General features: G+C 39.4%; 1 protein-coding gene across 5 annotated transcripts in view; it reads right to left on the bottom strand.

The window, feature by feature from the left end:
* Window positions 1-1,820: 1,820 nt before the first annotated feature.
* SPTLC1 (serine palmitoyltransferase long chain base subunit 1) overlaps window positions 1,821-17,443 on the bottom strand; it is an 86,666-nt gene continuing 71,043 nt past the window's right edge. For 2 of the 5 annotated variants that reach the window (XM_089912904.1, XM_089912903.1), the window contains 2 exons: window positions 16,926-16,999; window positions 1,822-15,317 (listed from right to left, as the gene is read on the bottom strand). In XM_089912904.1, the coding sequence (XP_089769030.1) occupies window positions 15,224-15,317; window positions 16,926-16,999 (168 nt within the window). In that variant the 3' untranslated portion in view covers window positions 1,822-15,223. Of the gene's footprint in view, window positions 15,318-16,925; window positions 17,000-17,443 lie in introns of all 5 variants that reach the window. The other 3 variants (XM_089912902.1, XM_089912901.1, XM_022560686.2) reach the window with 3 other exon arrangements.

The following is a 17,443-nucleotide window of genomic DNA, read 5'->3' as shown; positions in this document are numbered from 1 at the left end:
TGACCCAGGAAAGCAACTTCCACCCCTTCAGGCAACACCTGCAGGGACTGAGCAAGAGCCCCAGAAATGCCAAAGAATGAAGCAGACCAGAGTAGAAAGTCAAGGGCTCTGAAAACTAAACTGTCACTGGAACTACAGCCCACAAAAATAGGCCAGAATCTAAACATTAAACTTAAAAAGGGTGAGTGTCTAATAAAATAGATTTAAATAGCATTTAAAAGTCTCCTAATATAATAACCAAAATGTGAAGGATACAATAAAATTTCATACCAAGAACCAGGAAAACCACACTTTTAATGAGGAAAAAAAAAATCCAATACTAAAATTTAAAAAATGCCAGTACTGAAATGACTATGATGCTGAATTTATTTAATAAGGATTTTAAAATCCTTGTATTTAATAAGAATACTTCAACAAGCAATTACAAATTTTCTTGAAACAAATGAAAAAATAGAAAATCTCAGCAAAAAATGGAAATTATCAATACAAAAGACAGCTATATGGAAATTATAGAACTGAAAAATATAATAACAGATATTAAAAAAAAAAACCTCACGTGGTAGACTCAATAGTAGAGTAAAGATGACAGTGGATAGAATCCATGGACCTGAAGATAGATCAACTGAGTCTATACAATATGAACAAAACAAAAATATAGACTGAAAAAAATGAACAGAGCCTCAGGGATCTGTGAAACAGATATGTAAGTAAATATTTAAAATATATAACATCCTATCATCAGGGTCCCAGAAGGGAATGAGAAAGAGAGTGGGGCTGAAAAAATACTCAAATAGTTCTTTCATTATATCAAAGAAATAATGTTTAATTACTTCATAAATTTGGCAAGAGACATAAAACTTCAGAGTCAAGAAGCTAAGTGAAACCCAAATAGGATAAACCCAAAGAAGTCCAAACAAAGACACATCATGATTAAACTTCTGATGAACTAAAGACAAAAAAAAAAGTCTTAAAAACAATCAGAGAGGAATGATGCATTAACTATACAGGAAGACCAAATTAATGACACTGGATTTCTCATCTGAAGCCATCAAGCCAGAACTCAGCAGCACAACACCTTTCAAGTTATAAAAGAAAAGAACTGTCAACCTTGAATTCTATATCTGGCAAAATTATCCTTCAGAAATGGATGGAAAATAAGACTTCTCAGATGAAAGAAAATTAGGAGAATCTGTTGCTATCTGACCTACATCTAAAGGTTGGTTAAAGGAAGCTCTCCAAACATAAAAAAAAACAAACGTTATGGATTGAATTGTATCCCCCAAAATTCATGTGTTGAAACCCCAATCCTCAATGAGACTGTATTTGGAAGGCTTCCCTAGTGGCACAGTGGTTAAGAATCTGCCTGCCAATGCAGGGGACACGAGTTCAAGCCCTGGGCCAGGAAGATCCCACATGCCACGGAGCAACTGAGCCCGTGCGCCACAACTACTGAGGCCCTCGCACCTAGAGCCCGTGCTCCACAATGAGAGAAGCCACCACAATGAGAAGCCCATACACCGCAATGAAGATCCAATACAGCCAAAAATTAAAAAAAAAACAATTAAAAAAAATATTACAAATAAAGAAAGAAAAAACATTCAAGTAACTCACAAGAAAACAAGAAAAAAATAGAGGAATGAGAAACAAAGGGACAAATAGAAAACAAATACCAAATGGCAGAACTTAAGCTCTAACACATCAATGATTAATTTAAATAAACCAATTAAAAGAGATCAATTATTCTTCAGTAAAGTTGGAAAAAAATTAAAAATAGATAGAGTGAATAATACACATTTATCAATTATATACAGACTAAGAAAATGACTTCACAGATAGCATAGATAAGTAGGAAGTAAAAGGATAGAAAAAGATGTATCATGTAAATAGGAATTAGAAAATTGTAAGAGTGACCATAATAATATCAAATAAAGTAAACTTCAGGGCAAGGAAAATTATTAGGAACAAAAGTGGGCATTGCATAATGATAAAGGATTAATCAACCCACTAGGATGTAGCAATCCTGAGTATGTGTGCAGCACCTAGCAGCATTTCAAAATACATGAAGCAAAAACTGATAGAGATGAAAAGAGAAACAGACAAATTCACAGTTGTAGTTGGGTATTTCAGTACCCAACTTGCAGTATTTGGTAGCACTACCAGAGATAAAATCAGCAAGAATACAGATGAGTGAACAATTCATCAGCCTAGTAGATCTAACTGACGTTTATAGAACATTCCACCCAACAATAGCAGAATACTCATTCTACCTAAGTGTTCATGGAACATTCACCATGATGACTACGTCCTAGGTCATATAACAAACCTTAATGAATTTAAAAGAATTGAAATCATAGAGAGTATGTTTTCTGTCCATAATAAAATCAAATCAAGAAGTCAGAAGCTGAACAGGGGAGATCAGCTCAATGCTTTGTGACGACCTAGAGGGGTGGGATACAGAGGGCGGGAGGGAGGCTCAAGAGGGAGGGGATATGGGGATATATGTATACATATAGCCGATTCACTTTGTTGTACAACAGAAACTAACACAACATTGTAAAGCAATTATACTCCATTAAAGATATTAAAAAAAAAATCAGTAGATGAAAGACAACAGAAAACTTTCCAAATTCTTGGAAATTAAACAATACACTTCTAAATAATCCATGGGTCAAAGAGGAAGTCTCAAAAGAACTTAAAAAATAAAAAAATTGCATAAATGAAATAAAAAATACAACATATCAAAGTTGGGCTGAGAGGGATTTACAGCACTAAATCTTTACATTAGAAAAGAGAAAATATATCAGTAGTCTAAATTCCTAACTCAAAAGACTGGAAATAGAAAAGAAAGGAGAAAACAACAATAAAAAGCAAACAGAAGGAACAAAACAAACAGCAACAACAAAAAAGCAGAAGTCAATGAAAATAAAAACAAGAGAGAAAATTAATGAAACAAAAAACTCATTTGTCAAAAAAAATCAATAAAACTGGCAAACCTCTTGACAAAAAGAGATGACACAAATCACCAATGTCACAAAGGATCCTGCAGCCATTAAAATAATAAGTAACAAATACTACAAGAAACTCAATGCTCATAAATTTGATAACGTAGAAGAAATGGACCAATTCCTTAAAAACCACAAACTACCAAAATTCAGCAATATAAAATAGGTACATGAATAGTTCTATAATCATTAAAGAAATAGAATTTGTAATAAAAGCTCCTGAAAAAGAAATCCCCAGGTTTCAGATGTTTTCAAATAGACAATTTCGCCAAACATTTAAAGAATACCAATTTTTACAAATTGCTCCTCTTCCAGTAAAGAGGAGAGAACACTTCCCAACTTATTTTATGGTTAATTACAAGATAAACGTGCCCACTACCACTGCCACCACTTAATCTTGTTCTGGAGATCCTGGACAATGCTACAACGAAAGAAAAAGAAATAAGAGGTATAATGAACATCTAACTAGAAAAAAACAAAAGAATCAACAAATGATTCAGTAAGTTTTCAAAATCAACTTATAAAAATCAGTGCTAGGGCTTCCCTGGTGGCGCAGTGTTTGAGAGTCTGCCTGCCGATGCAGGGGACACGGGTTCGTGCCCCGGTCCGGGAAGATCCCACATACCGCGGAGCGGCTGGGCCCATGAGCCATGGCCGCTGAGCCTGCGCATCCGGAGCCTGTGCTCCACAACGGGAGAGGCCACAACAGTGAGAGGCCTGCGTACTGCAAAAAAAAAAAAAAAAATCAGTGCTGGAGTCATGCTGGTCATCGTGTGGTTCAGAGTGTGCTTGGAACTTTGAATTATAATGCCAAGACATTTTCTGAATATGTTTCTGCTCTCAACTGCTCATAACTTTTTAATTATCTACTGAACACATAAAGGAATAAGCCAGAGATAAATTAAAGGGAAGCCCAGGCCTCAAGCTTCTGCAACATCCATCAAGGAAGCTCAAGCATGTCAACTGAATAAAAAACTTCATCTTTCTTCCCTTCAAATATCCAGCTGCAGTCTTGACCAGTGGTGTCTAATACAAATATGATGTGTATATCATATATATAATGAATTGTTTTCAGTACCCACAAGAAATGAAAATGGAAAAAAGTGTCCTTTCTAAGGACCCTTTCTGCCTTCTTGAGGAAAAGATAGAGGCAGAAAGGATGATGACTGAGTGTTTGAGAAATTGTTCTTGGGACTCAGTGACCTTCGCTGATGTGGCTGTGGACTTCACCCAGGAAGAGTGGACTTCACTGGACTCTTTTCAGAGATGTGATGCTGGAGAACTACAAGAACCTGACCACAGCAGAGTAACAATCATTGAAACCCACTCTGATCTCTTTGTTAGAACAAGAAGATCTGAGGACAGTGGAGAGAAGAGGAGTCCTCCAAGACTCAGCAATTCAGCAGGATAATCCTGGGGGAAAAACATCTGTTGGAATTGAAGCAGTAACATTGAACTGAAAAATGCAGTGAGGAACTTGGAAAGACAAGCTCATCTCTCCCATTGAGACAACAAGCAGGCTTGGTTCCTACTTCAAAGAAACTGAAATAAATCCCACAACCTCAGCATTCCTCTACTGTGAGACAACCAAGCGTATGTGCAGACTTCACGTGGGCCCTCTGTGTCACCCCTGAGAGACTCAGGGACAAAGGGAACCAAGACAAACAGGCTAACTTTCCTTGGAAGAAGGGAATAATCAAGTCACAAGTCCAACAGTTTTGGTGATGGAGACGTGGCTTCCTGGAAGAGGCAGAACTGTAGTGGCCAGTCTGGGTGGAAAGACAGAAAAGCATCTGGAATCCAGTTATGAAAGCTCTTCCCCTAGACAACTGCCCATGTTTGGGGCAAGAAGAGGGAACAAGGATCCCTGCTGTCCTACTTCTTAATGATGCTCATCAGTAAGTATATCAGTAGTTATATCAGTTTGCTTTTCCTTAATTGCTCAATCTTATTTACTTTTTTAATGTCACTTTACACACAGTGGACATTATGTGGAGTTTTAATATACCTAAGTTTTTGCTATCCAATCTTAAAATGCTTTTCTTTTACTTGGAGCATTTACTCTATAATATAATAAGTTACTAATAAATTTGAAAAAAAAGTCAATGCTTTCCTACACCAGCAAAATTGACCAGTAAATACTATAAAAGTAAATACAAATTACAATAACTAAAAGTATAAAATATCTAGAAATTATCCAGTACAAAAATCCCTCTATGGGAAAACTTAACTCTAATAAAGGAGATTGAAGATCTGAATAAATATTTACAAAGATGTCCCATTCTCTTAGATTGGACAATTTAATATTATAAGATGTTGATTCTTCCTAAATTAATCTATGAATGAAATGCAATATCAGACAATTCCACTTGGATCTTTTTTGAGGAACTCAACTAAACTTTATTTTAAAACGTATATGAAGGAATAAAAATCTATGAATAGTGAAGTCAGTTTTAGAGAAAAAAAAGGGTGAGTGTGCCCTGCCAAATATTAAGACATGTTGAAAGACGATAATTTAATAAAGACAGTGAAATTGGCACGAGAACAGATGAACAGACCAAGGGAACATAATAACTTAAAGACTGATCCTTGTTTGTATGAGACTTAATATAAGATAAACTATAAGAATAAATTAATGGAGAAACAACAGTTTGCTTAGTGAATGATTTGGGAAAACAATCTCACCATGTGAAGAAGAATAAAAATGAAATTTGACCCTTGCCTAATCCTGATACAGGGATAGACTTTAGCTGGATTAAAGACCTAAATGTGAAAATAAAGATCTGAAATCAGTGGAGAGCTAAGAGTATTGAAAAGTCCTTAAACTAAACTTCAAAAGCAAAAACTGTAAGGAAAAAAAGTTGATAGGTTTCATTACATCAAAATGCACGCTTCTGCTCAATGAGATAGCTAAGATATAGAGGTCAGCTAGTAATGCAATTGCATGAAACTATAAGGGGTTATTACCTGGCATAAACCAAGAATTCCTAGAAGAATGAACAAGTGAAAGGTAGTAATTCAAACAGAGAAATGGGGAAAAGATATGCACAAAATATTTTTGAAATAGGGGATCCTAACTAAGGCTGATAAATGAGGAAATAGAGACATAACATTACTTAGATAAATATTTGGTTCTCCAGAAGAAATAAAGAGAAAAAGGTTTAAGTGGTTGCCTCGTGAGAGTGTGGCTGAAGGTGGGAACATTTGGGGTAGAAATCCTTCAATATAATTTGATTTTTAAATTTTAAAAGAAAAAGAACTAATGTCAAATAGCCTCATCCATATCTTTCAAAAAATTAAAGGAAGTATCTCACTTAGAGTCATCTAGTCAGTAGTAATTACACTGAAAATGTTGCATAAGAATAAAAATTTTAAGATATAATTTCAAAAATGACAGCAACATACTATTCACAAAATAGAAGGATTCAAATAGGTACAGATAAGTGACAAATAAAAAACAGTTCTAATAAATCTTATATAGGAATTAAATATATCATATTTTATAAGACTTTTTAGCAGATTACAAGAACACAAAAATACACTGAACAGAAAAAATTATATTGAAAATGAAATAGATATGAAATACAAACGCTACAGTACATAAAAATATAAACCAAGAAATCTTTTTTTTGGGGGGGGCGGATAGGTAATAAAACAACAGTAATTTATTCTCTCACAGTTCTGGAGGCCAGAGTCCAAAATCAAAATGTTGGCAGGTCTGCACTCCCTCCAGAGGCTCTGGGGTAAGATGACCAGCTTGTGACAGCTGTTGGTAATCCTTGGCATTCCTTGGCTTGTAGCTACATCACTCTGATCTCTATCTCTGTCTTCACGTCTTCTCATCTCCCCTGTGTCTCTCTTCTGAAGATACTTATCATTGGACTTAGGTACGCCCCCGTCACTTCTCAATACTCGAGAATGATCTCTTCATCTCAAGAACGTAAAATTAGTTACATCTGCAAAGACCCTTTTTCTAAATAAGGTAGCATTCACAGGTTCCTGGAATTAGGATGCAGACGTCTTTTTTTCTTTTTTTAATTAATGAATTTTTAAAATTGAAATTTAGTTGATTTACAATACTGTATTAGTTTCAGGTATACAGCACAGTGATTTGTACACCAAATAAATCTTTTATGTTAAAGTACGTTATAGTTTCCAAAGCATTTTCATTTTGAATAGAATTAACATTAACATTAGCTAAACATCACTCCAGATACCTTACTTTGGAGATAAGTATCAATATATATCTCTTAGATGGATATCTAAGATTCTTAGGATCCTCAGATACATGTAACCAACAGAGAGAGAAAGCACATTGAAAATGTGATTTTGGGGCTTCCCTGGTGGTGCAGTGGTTGAAAGTCCGCCTGCCGGTGCAGGGGACACGGGTTCATGTCCCGGTCCGGGAAGATCCCACATGCCGTGGAGAGGCTGGGCCCTTGAGCCATAGCCGCTGAGCCTGCGCGTCCGGAGCCTGTGCTCCGCAACGGGAGAGGCCACAACAGTGAGAGGCCCGCGTACCGCAAAAAAAAAAAAAAAAAAAAAAAAAAAAAAGAAAATGTGATTTTGCATAAGAAGCAGTGTGATGTGGTGGATGGGCACATAGTCGCTGGAGCCCAACTACCTGGGTTCTATGTAGATCCTACCTCTTATTGGTTGTGTGATGATGGGCAAGTCACTCCACCTCTTTGTGCCTCAATTTCCTCAACCATAAAATGTGGATGTCAATAATCCCCACCTCACAGGGTTTCCTTGAGGATGAAAAAGTGCTTAGAACAGCATCTGGTACATTGTAAGCTTTCAATTAAAGACCATCGTTTTCCTCGGTCTGATTTCCAACAGACAGAATGCCAAGGAGGAGCAGAGACAGGTAAGGATAAGGAGAGAAGGAGTCATTGCTGGGTCTGGGCTCTGTACACTCTTTTGCAATTTTGTCAGATGTTTTAAGCAGAGGTTCATCCATCATTTTTGGAGGTGTTTTACTCCCCCAGGTCCCAGGCAGCTCCCTAAGACTTCCAGGGATCCTGAGAACAGGATGTCTTTTGTCTCTTCTAGAGCCTTCTGTGGGTGGTTGGGGGATGGGTAGCAAACAGTCCAAGGAGAACATTTTCTTTCTTGTCTAGCTTTTACCTGTCTTTCCACCTCCTCCCATTTCCATTTCATTAGGAAGTTTCACCTTAGCTCACTCTCTTAGTGTTCTGACACCGCATGGCACACATTTGGTTCTGGAATCACCGAGAGGTAGGCAGGACTTGTAAGACTGTGACCATATTACTGATGAGAAAGCCAACTGTCATAAAGTAAAGCTATTTGCTCAGGGTTGTACAAGGCTGTAAGGAAGAGCCAATGCTGTGGGTCTATAACAAGAGCTCATTGCTCTTGTCCTAGAATCTATTCACTCAATGTTTACTGGGTCAATGAGGGTCAGGTTGCACTGATGCAGGGGGCAGAGGGGACAAAGATTAATAAATATAGATCTTCTTTTTTTTTAAAAAAATTTTTCTTTGGCTGCACTGTGGAGCATGTGGGATCTTTGTTCCCCGACCAGGGATTGAACCTGTGCCCCCTGCATTGGGAGCGTGGAGTCTTAACCACTGGACCGCCAGGGAAGTCCCTCCCTGTGGATCTTCTAGCATGTTCAGAAAAGGTTTCCATCAACACAGCTGGTTGGAGCATTTGACCTCATCAGGTAGTTTCTGCCTGAGAGAATTAAGGTCTCCATCAACATGTTTGAAGGCTGTATGGTGCAGATACAACCGTGCCGATTTTAAAATATGATAAGTTGATTCTAACATTCTTCCAGAAGAGAAAAAGTGTGAGAATGTCAAAGAACATTTTGAACAAGAGAAAGATAGGAGACTTGTCCTACCAGATACAAAAACATATTAGAAATCAACAATAGTTGGAAAGTTCTGATGTTAGCCAAGGCAAGACAAACGGCTCTCCAAGCAGCTATGGATCCATACGAAGAAGTATTTGAAGGAGAAAGGATGGCCTTTTTATAATTCTGGAGTGGGGACATCTTTTTAGCAAGGCAAAATTTCCAGGCCATAATGGAAGAGACTGGAGAACTTGATAGCATAAAAATTTGAAATAGTTGTAGAGAGAAAGATAACAAACTCAAGAAAAGAAATAAAATAAAAAAAACTTGTCCTATAGATACCTGATAAAACTATTTGTTGGTATCTATCCAAAGACTTTGCAAACTCTTGGACTCAAGATTCCAATTCTAAAATCCACATCGTAGAAATACCCACAGAGGCACATATAGTTACATGTTCCAGGATGTTCATTTCAGCATTGTTTGTCATAGGAAAAAAATAAGAACCTTAAATGTCTACAAAAAGAACGTCAGTCAAATAAATTGTAACACATCCAAACTACAGAATACTCTTCATAAAGTAAAAGGAATGAGGGCCTGGTATAGAAAAATTCCTAGGCTAAGTCAGAACAAGGAACAAGAACAAGGCTGTTGTTCTGCATTTTAAAAAATCTATTTGAATACAGGTATATATGTAAATGGAAACCAGTCCTGAAGGATCTCCAATGAACTGTGAATAAGAGTTACCCCTGGGAAGGGGAGTGGAATGGGTGGAAATAGGATTTTCAAGTTTTATTCTTCATGCCTCCTCATTGTTCGGATGTTTAATTTGAACATGTAATCACTGTGTAATTTTAAAAATGTAAACAACAAGGAAGCAAGGCTCCTCATCCCCAGGGACGGAGAATAAGGACTTTGCACATCCATCTAAGCTGGGGAGTCAGACGAGCCAGGAGGCCACCCAGCCACTAAGGGACAGAAAACAGATGTGGAGGAACCGTGGGCCACGTGCACTCACCAATCCCCTGGTGCTCAGCTCCAAGCAGAGACTGTGGGTCGATTGCACAGGGCAAATGAGGGTTTTCTCTTCACTTGAACAAAAGAAATCAAGAATGTGGAAGAGGCAGATGTGACAGCCATAAAATGATGTATCACCCACAGATCTGAGGCCGTGGAAATGGCAACTCGGGCCTGTTCTAACTCAACTCAGCTCAGCAGCAGCAGCATTAGGATGCTCAGATAGAGAGACATCTCTGCTATCCCGGTAGGGGACTCAGGCCTGCCTGCATGGAGGCAGCCTGTTGTGAGGCCTGGCCTCCAGACCTCTACTAGTTCTGAGCTTGTGAGCTGAGAAAGGGCTAAGCTGAAAATACAAGTCTTGCTTACCTGCAAGGAGCTGGGAAACCTGACAACACACCACACTTTCCCTGCCTCTTTCACTTTCAGTGGCATCAGATCCTAAAGAAACACGCTGGGAATTTGAACAGAGGTCTCTCTCTTCAGCTCCAGCCCCCAGGGTGGGTGGGGCACTCAGTTTCTCAGCTTTCTATCAGCCCCCGTGTGGGAGATGGAGGGGTGGGCTTGGAATTAACTGCCAGGAGATCTGGATTGTCAACAGAACATGCAGGAAGCTGGTTCTAAGCCGTGCATGTGAATTAAAGGGACAGAAATACTCCTTCAGTCTTCAGTATTTGGGGTAGCTTCCATAAAGCAGTTGCAGGAAAAATCATGGACCTGGATGTCATGTAAGTCCTAAGCCCTCCTGGAGTGATTTCTTACTGGATCATATAAGAGGTAAGAGATCTGCACTCCTGTATCGAGTTCTTTTTGCCAATTTGTCTCATTTACATTATTAATAATAATAATAACACATATTTTGTACTTACTACACATCAGGTACGATTTAAAGTATTTGCATGTATCGTCTCACCTAATTCTCACAATGGCTCTGTGGGCTGGGGCACGATTACTCTCATTTCACAGATGTAGAAACTGAGGCACAGTCAGTTGAAGCCACTCTCCAGGTTCACACGGATGGCAGGTGGTGATGCTGGTTCTTGTCTAGATGACCTGACTCCAGGGCTTCCTCTGCACTGTGCATGGAACCCTCAGCAGCCTCCTCAGATGTCACGGAGTCTGTGGACTAAATGAGGGTGAGAGGACAAAGGGGCCCATGGTGACGAGCAGCGTGGAGGGTGCCTCCAAGGAAGTTCTTGGAAGCCATTAAGCAGGGGAGAGATGGCGTGGGGTCAGGGGGACAGTCACTGAGGATAAGTACCAACAATCGGGGGAATGGAACCCTATATTTGAAGTTTTCTGGCTTGTGCATTTTCATCAAAATAGGATATTGGTTGGTGTGAGGCCGAACAAAGGGGCCTCCACATCCCCTGTGGGAAAGGTGTGTATGGGTAGTTCTTTCTCAGTGACAGAGGTCTGTCTGGAGCCAAGGAGAATTTTCCAACTTGGCCTGGGAAACACTATGACAGCAGGAGGATTTAAGATAATTCAAATATAGTCCTTCAGCCCAACTCTCTATTTCATAGAAAGAACTTGTTTCAGTGAGGAGTAGGGTCTTGTCCAAGGACTCATGGCTATTGAGTAAATGAGCTAGGAACAGACCCTGTTCTGTTTTCGAATTTGCCTTGGGCTGCCTCCTGCTCTGTTCTGGCACGTGGGCCACGTGCACTCACAAACCGTGCACATCACAAAGGGGATGAGGAACCCAGCAGGAACCACCTCTGTGCTGAGGCCTGCCAGCCCATACACGTCACAGACTTCCAAATGTTCATCATGGACAACACAGATAAGAGAGTATTTGCTGTAATGACTGGAAGAAAGTCAGTTCATTAGTAGTTATGTTCATTATCAGAGATTTGTGCTTGATTCAACGGTTTCTAGTATATTCAGAGAGTTGTGTGCCCATCACCACAATCCGGTTTTAGAGCACCTCCTGGAAAGGTCCCCGGGGCTGACAGTCTTCATCAGTCAATCCCATTCTCACCCCCAGCCGCGGGCAACCACTAACTTAGCTTCTTTTTACATTTCTCTGGACATTGAATATACATGGAATCACGTAATTTCGTGGTTGTCTTCATCTGGTTTCTTCACTTACCAAAATGTTTTCTTTTTTGAGATTTATCCATTTCTTTTTATTGCTGAAGTGTATTCCATTGTATGGATATACGGCTTTCTGTTTACTCATTCATCAGCTGGCAGACATTTGACTATTATGAATAATCCTGCTACGAATAGGGCTTCCCTGGTGACGCAGTGGTTAAGAATCTGCCTGCCAATGCAGGGGACACAGGTTCGAGCCCTGGTCGGGGAAGATCCCACATGCCGCGGAGCAACTAAGACCATGCGCCACAACTGCTGAGCCTGTGCTCTAGAGCCTGCGAGCCACAACTACTGAGCCCACGTGTTAAAACTACTGAAGCCCGCGCGCCTAGAGCCCGTGCTCCACAACAAGGGAAGCCACCGCAACGAGAAGCCCACGCACCGCAACAAAGAGTGGTCCCCGCTCGCTGCAACTGGAGAAAGTCCGCGCGCAGCAACGAAGACCCAATGCAGCCAAAAATAAATAAAAAAAATAAATTAAAAAAAAAATCCTATGAATACTTGTGTACAATTTTTTGCACAAACATGTTTTTATTTCTCTTGGAAGTGGATTTGCTGGCCCACATGACAAATTTATATTAAGAAACTGCCAAACTTTTCCAAAGTAGTTGTACCATTTTACCTTTCCACCAACAATGTAGTTTCCAATTTTTTCCGCATTTTGCCAATATTTGGTGTTATCTGTCTTTTTGATTTTAGTCATTCTAGTGAGTGTGTAATAGTATCTCTTTGTAGTTTTAATTTGCATTTCTCTGATGACTAATGAGGTCGAATACGTTTTCATGAGTTTAGATATTTGAATGTCTCTCTTGATGCAATGTCAAGTCTTTCACCATTTTAAAATTATGCTTTTGGATTTCTTATTTTGGGGTTGTGTTCTTTATATTTATGGATACGCATGTTTTATTACATATGATTGGCAAATATTTTCTCACAGTCTGTGACCTGTCTTCATTTCTTTCAAGCTGTCTTTTGAAGAACAAATTAAACAATGAATTAATGAAGCTTAATTTACCAATTTTTCCTTTTATGGCTTACGCTTTTGGTATTGTATCTATGTTTGCCTAACCAAAGATTTAAAATATTTCCTCCTGTGCTTTCTCTTAGAAGTTTCGTAGTTTTAAGCTTTATATTTAGGCCTGTGGTCCATGTGTCCTAACCTGACTCAAAGCCCCACATTTCCTGAGCTAGAGCCTTCTATGGACAACAGAAAGGGAGCCGCTGTGGGTGGCTTCTTTCTCCCCTGGGGGCAACTGTTGAGTGGAAACCGGCTCAAAAGGTTTCCACGCTGCTCACCCAGCCACTGCCTTTCTAAACAGAGGTCCGTTGATAGAGCACTTCAGAACCCTCTCTCTCTCACTGTTTCTAAAACAGCAATTTGTAAACTACTTGAGGTTTGAGATGACTGTTGTTTCTCAACATTTTGCTTGTTTCATACAAATTTATTGCTTCCAGTAGATATTTTCTGTGGTGTGTATTACCAGATTGTGGTCACTCTATAGCTTTAATATAAAGACTCTATTTTTGGTTCGTGTTGATGTGTTTCAAGGATTGAAGTTAAATAATGTGTGAGCATTAAATAATGTTAATAAAGTTAAATAATGTCCACCATCTTTTCCAGGAACGTCCAATCATTTTTTTTTTTGAGTCCAATCATTTTTTAAATGTAGCAATAAACCACTAGATTATTGCAATTTTGACTTATAGAGTATTATAAAAGTAGCTGAAAAGTTACAATCCTAATCTGTTTATAAAAATAACAGGTCTGGTATTTTTGTAGTCATAAGTGGCCAAGGGTTAAATCAATAGGAACCAAGGAAATTTCAGATACTGTACATTGAAGAAAGGCACTAAGAAATTAAATTAATATTTTCCAAAAACCCCCACGACACAAACACACACACACACAGAATACTACCCTAGGCCTGCAGAATTTAAAATCAAGAGACTATTCTGTTGAATAGATTACATATGCAAAAGACTGATTATCAGGAATGTAGGTTTATTTCATTAAAAAACAAAACAAAACAGATTCATCCCCCAAAGAGTACTGTGTCCTTTAAAGCAGCAGCAATCACAAGGCACATATGTACAAAATACCTCGAGCAAAATAGAAACTAAACATTAAAAAAATATGTTATTTAAAAAGATGTTGAAGACCATTTGTTAATATGAACATATATTATAAAATGACGTTTTTAATATAATTTTATTCCTTTCCCTTTAATAAGAGATGGAGTAATAGTGTAATATTTATGTAGTACCTTATGGCACATATCACAAACATTTATACCACCCAACTTGGTTTGCTAAAGAAAAAAACAGATAGCTGAAGCACAGCTTAAAAATTTTATTTTTAGTGCTTTCACATCTTTTTTAGATATTTGGAATTCATAAACTGAAAAGAAATAAAGGTCTCATTTTCTTTAGCTTAGAAAAAAAGCTTGTAGTTATACGTCCCTATACAAAAAAGAACACATTCTAGATATTCTAAAATATCAAGGACATGATTTCTATTTTGGGATCATCACAATAATCCTCTTCTGAAAACAGATTAGAAGTCAACACATAACGAATGTAAAGGTCAATTATACTAAAATAAAATAGCATTTGATTTAAATTATTGCTCACTTAGGAAGTATAATGACTATTCTCTGGTTAGGGATGCTAAGATTCACTGTTAGAAATGGTGCAACATCAGTATTTAGTGTATATAAAAATTCTAGGATTCAAATATAACGAAAAATTTATAATGATCACACATAAAGTATTCTTTATATATTAGCCACCATTGAGCTTCACATGACGAAGACTGAAAAAGATGTGGTTGAATTAGATCTTCAATACATTTTGTATCATATATGCTGAAGTGCCTCTAAGCTTTAATGTTGCAGAAAATTTTCTATGAGATATTAAGGAGTGCTCACAATCTTTATCATTAGAAGGGAAAGAAGATACACTGAAGCTCCATTTTTAAACAATGACAACAAAAAAAAAGAATATAAAATACTAGTATTAATAAAACGTTTAAATAGTACTAAACAGCACAATTTAAATATCAATTATACGCTGTCATTAGTTTTTCTCTTAAGAAAATCAGTTCTTGGGCTTTTGGATTTGTTTTCTTTTAAGTACCCAGCATCCTTTCCATGGTCATACACTGAGTCGATATCCACACCATCTAGTGACACCCTATGTGGTTCCCGCAGGCCCCCTCTGGCTCACTCTGCAGTGACTCAGGTCTGTCTGCGTGTTGCGTGGTGAGAGGCCACCAGGTCCCAGACTAAAGCAGCACGGTCTGGGCCACCTTGCTGATTGTGGTCGCAGCTTTCTCTAGTTCCTCTTCTGTTTGTTCCACTGTGACCACAACCCTAATGCTGAGAAATAATAAGGGACACAAAAGACAGTCAAATGAGAGTCTATACCAAGGGTCAGCCTGCCACCTGTTTTCGTGAATAAAGCTCTTCTACTGGAACATGGCCTACTGTCCATAGCCACTTTCTCACTGCCCCAGCAGGGTTGTGTAGTTGTGGCAGGGACCTTGTGTTCTGCAAGCTGAAAGCATTTTACTATCTGCTATTTATAGGAGTTTGCCGTTCCCTGCCTGGACTAGTAGCGATCTAGTCAAGGTAACCTTGCAGTAGGGCTCTGCCCAGGGCCGGCAGGAAACTGTCCTTTAAATCTACCGCTGCAAGCAGTATCAGGCCCAAAGCAGGAAGTCAACGTTTCTCATATTAATGTGTGGTTGTTTATAAGTGTAATTCAATAAGTCATATAGAGGTTCTACAATACTTTGATGTGAGGCAGAAATTTTCAAGTTTTCAGGAAACTGAAGACAAGAAATATCAGCCTGACAGGGCACTTCTACCCCTGTCCCTCTCACTCCCCTCTGCAAACATCTGCATCAGCCACTGGACACACACACACTGAGTTGGGCTGGGCCCAGAGTCCTGAGGGCATAAAACGATGGTGGCCCCTGTCCTCATGAAACACAGGATCACAACTTTGGATGGTGTAGCTAGAACGGAGAGAGCAGGATCTTTAGGGTGCCAGAACAGTCTTCCAGAACCCAGCCCAGTGCTCCACGCCTGCACAGCGCTGACTTTGTGTGCTCTCGTGGGTCTCTCCCAGACTCTTCCAGGCTCCCTCTCCATGGTGCCTCTCAAACCTGTGCTCTGGGCTCCCCAGATGCACCTGTAGGTCTCTACGCCACTGCAGACCCTGCTGGAAGGCCTGATGCCCACCCCAGCTTGTTTGATATGCTTCATTTTGCAGGCTCGGCTTAAGTGTCTCCTGTTCTAGGAAGCCTCAGCCCCTCCCAGGCCAGAACTAACCATGCCCTCCTCCTCTGTGACCTCCCTGACCTGTGTCATGACCCTGAAACCCTCAAGCTCTGGGTGTCTACCTTCTTGGACTACACTGTTTAAGTGCTTAGGGGACAGAATCAGGTGTTGAATGAACGCCAATTTTAAATCATGAGTCAAGGTGCCTTCCCATTGAGGGCTGCTTGAACCTCTGTAGAGGTTTTCCCCACTGTCACTTTGCTTTTCCTTGGGTGTTTAATACGTATTTGTCAGATGAAGTACCACACAGCGCTTGGGCCAGAGGTGGGATGAGCAGCAACCCCCAGACTGTGCCCCCACCCCCCCACACCGTAAGGACTATCCTGGTGGCGGAAACAGCTGGCCCAGCACATGCTACCACAGCACAGTGGTAGGTCGTCGCCAATGCGAACCTGGGCTGTCCCAGTTCGTTCTTGGGATTGCAGATGTGTCATTAAGTTAATTACAGAGTCCTGAGGGCATTTTCAATTAAAATGGGAAAACATCTAGCTTAAGAACAGAAACAGGTGATGTTCTATCTTTTAACAATACACATTCTTCCTTATCCTGTGACAGTCTTTCAAAAAATTTCAAAACATAATACATTTCATACAGTTTAAAGTAGAAAACAATGACTCAGGTCATAATTTTAAGTCTACCAACCTTGGAGGAGGGAGATGCTTCTCTTCTTTCTCCAGGTAGCGCGCCTGAGTTAACGCGATGCCTCTGTCCATGCACTGTATGAGGAAAAGGAATACATTTGCAACCTGAACAGCAGACACTGATCATTAAAACAGGAAGGTGCAGTGAAATGCTACTCTCAGTAGTAGTTTTAATTCATTTTTCCAATTATAACTGCTAGAAGACAAAACAAAATACCACAGAATCATCTTATCATCTTGAGAGCACTGTTCTACAGAACTTCCTGCAATAATGGAGGTGTTCGCCCTGTGCTGTCCAGGACGGCAGTCAGGGGCCCACGTGGCTCTCGGGCACTTTGAGATATGGCTAGTGCAACTGTAACACTGAACTTTGAATCTGACTTAATTTAAACAGCCATAGGTAACTAGTGGTTACCACTTTAGGCAAAGCAGAGTTAGGACAAGGGGAAACAGGACCAACAAAGCTCCGGAGGCTAACCAAGAGCTGCACTTAGTAACGCCAGCAGAATCATTTCAGAG

This window comes from Delphinapterus leucas, chromosome 6 (assembly GCF_059928025.1).
Source record: "Delphinapterus leucas isolate spDelLeu-1000000601 "Yukka" chromosome 6, BTC_Dleu_Yukka2, whole genome shotgun sequence".
NCBI lineage: Eukaryota > Metazoa > Chordata > Mammalia > Artiodactyla > Monodontidae > Delphinapterus > Delphinapterus leucas.
The sequence above is the reverse complement of the archived record's forward strand: the minus strand, read 5'-3'. Positions and strand labels throughout refer to the sequence as shown.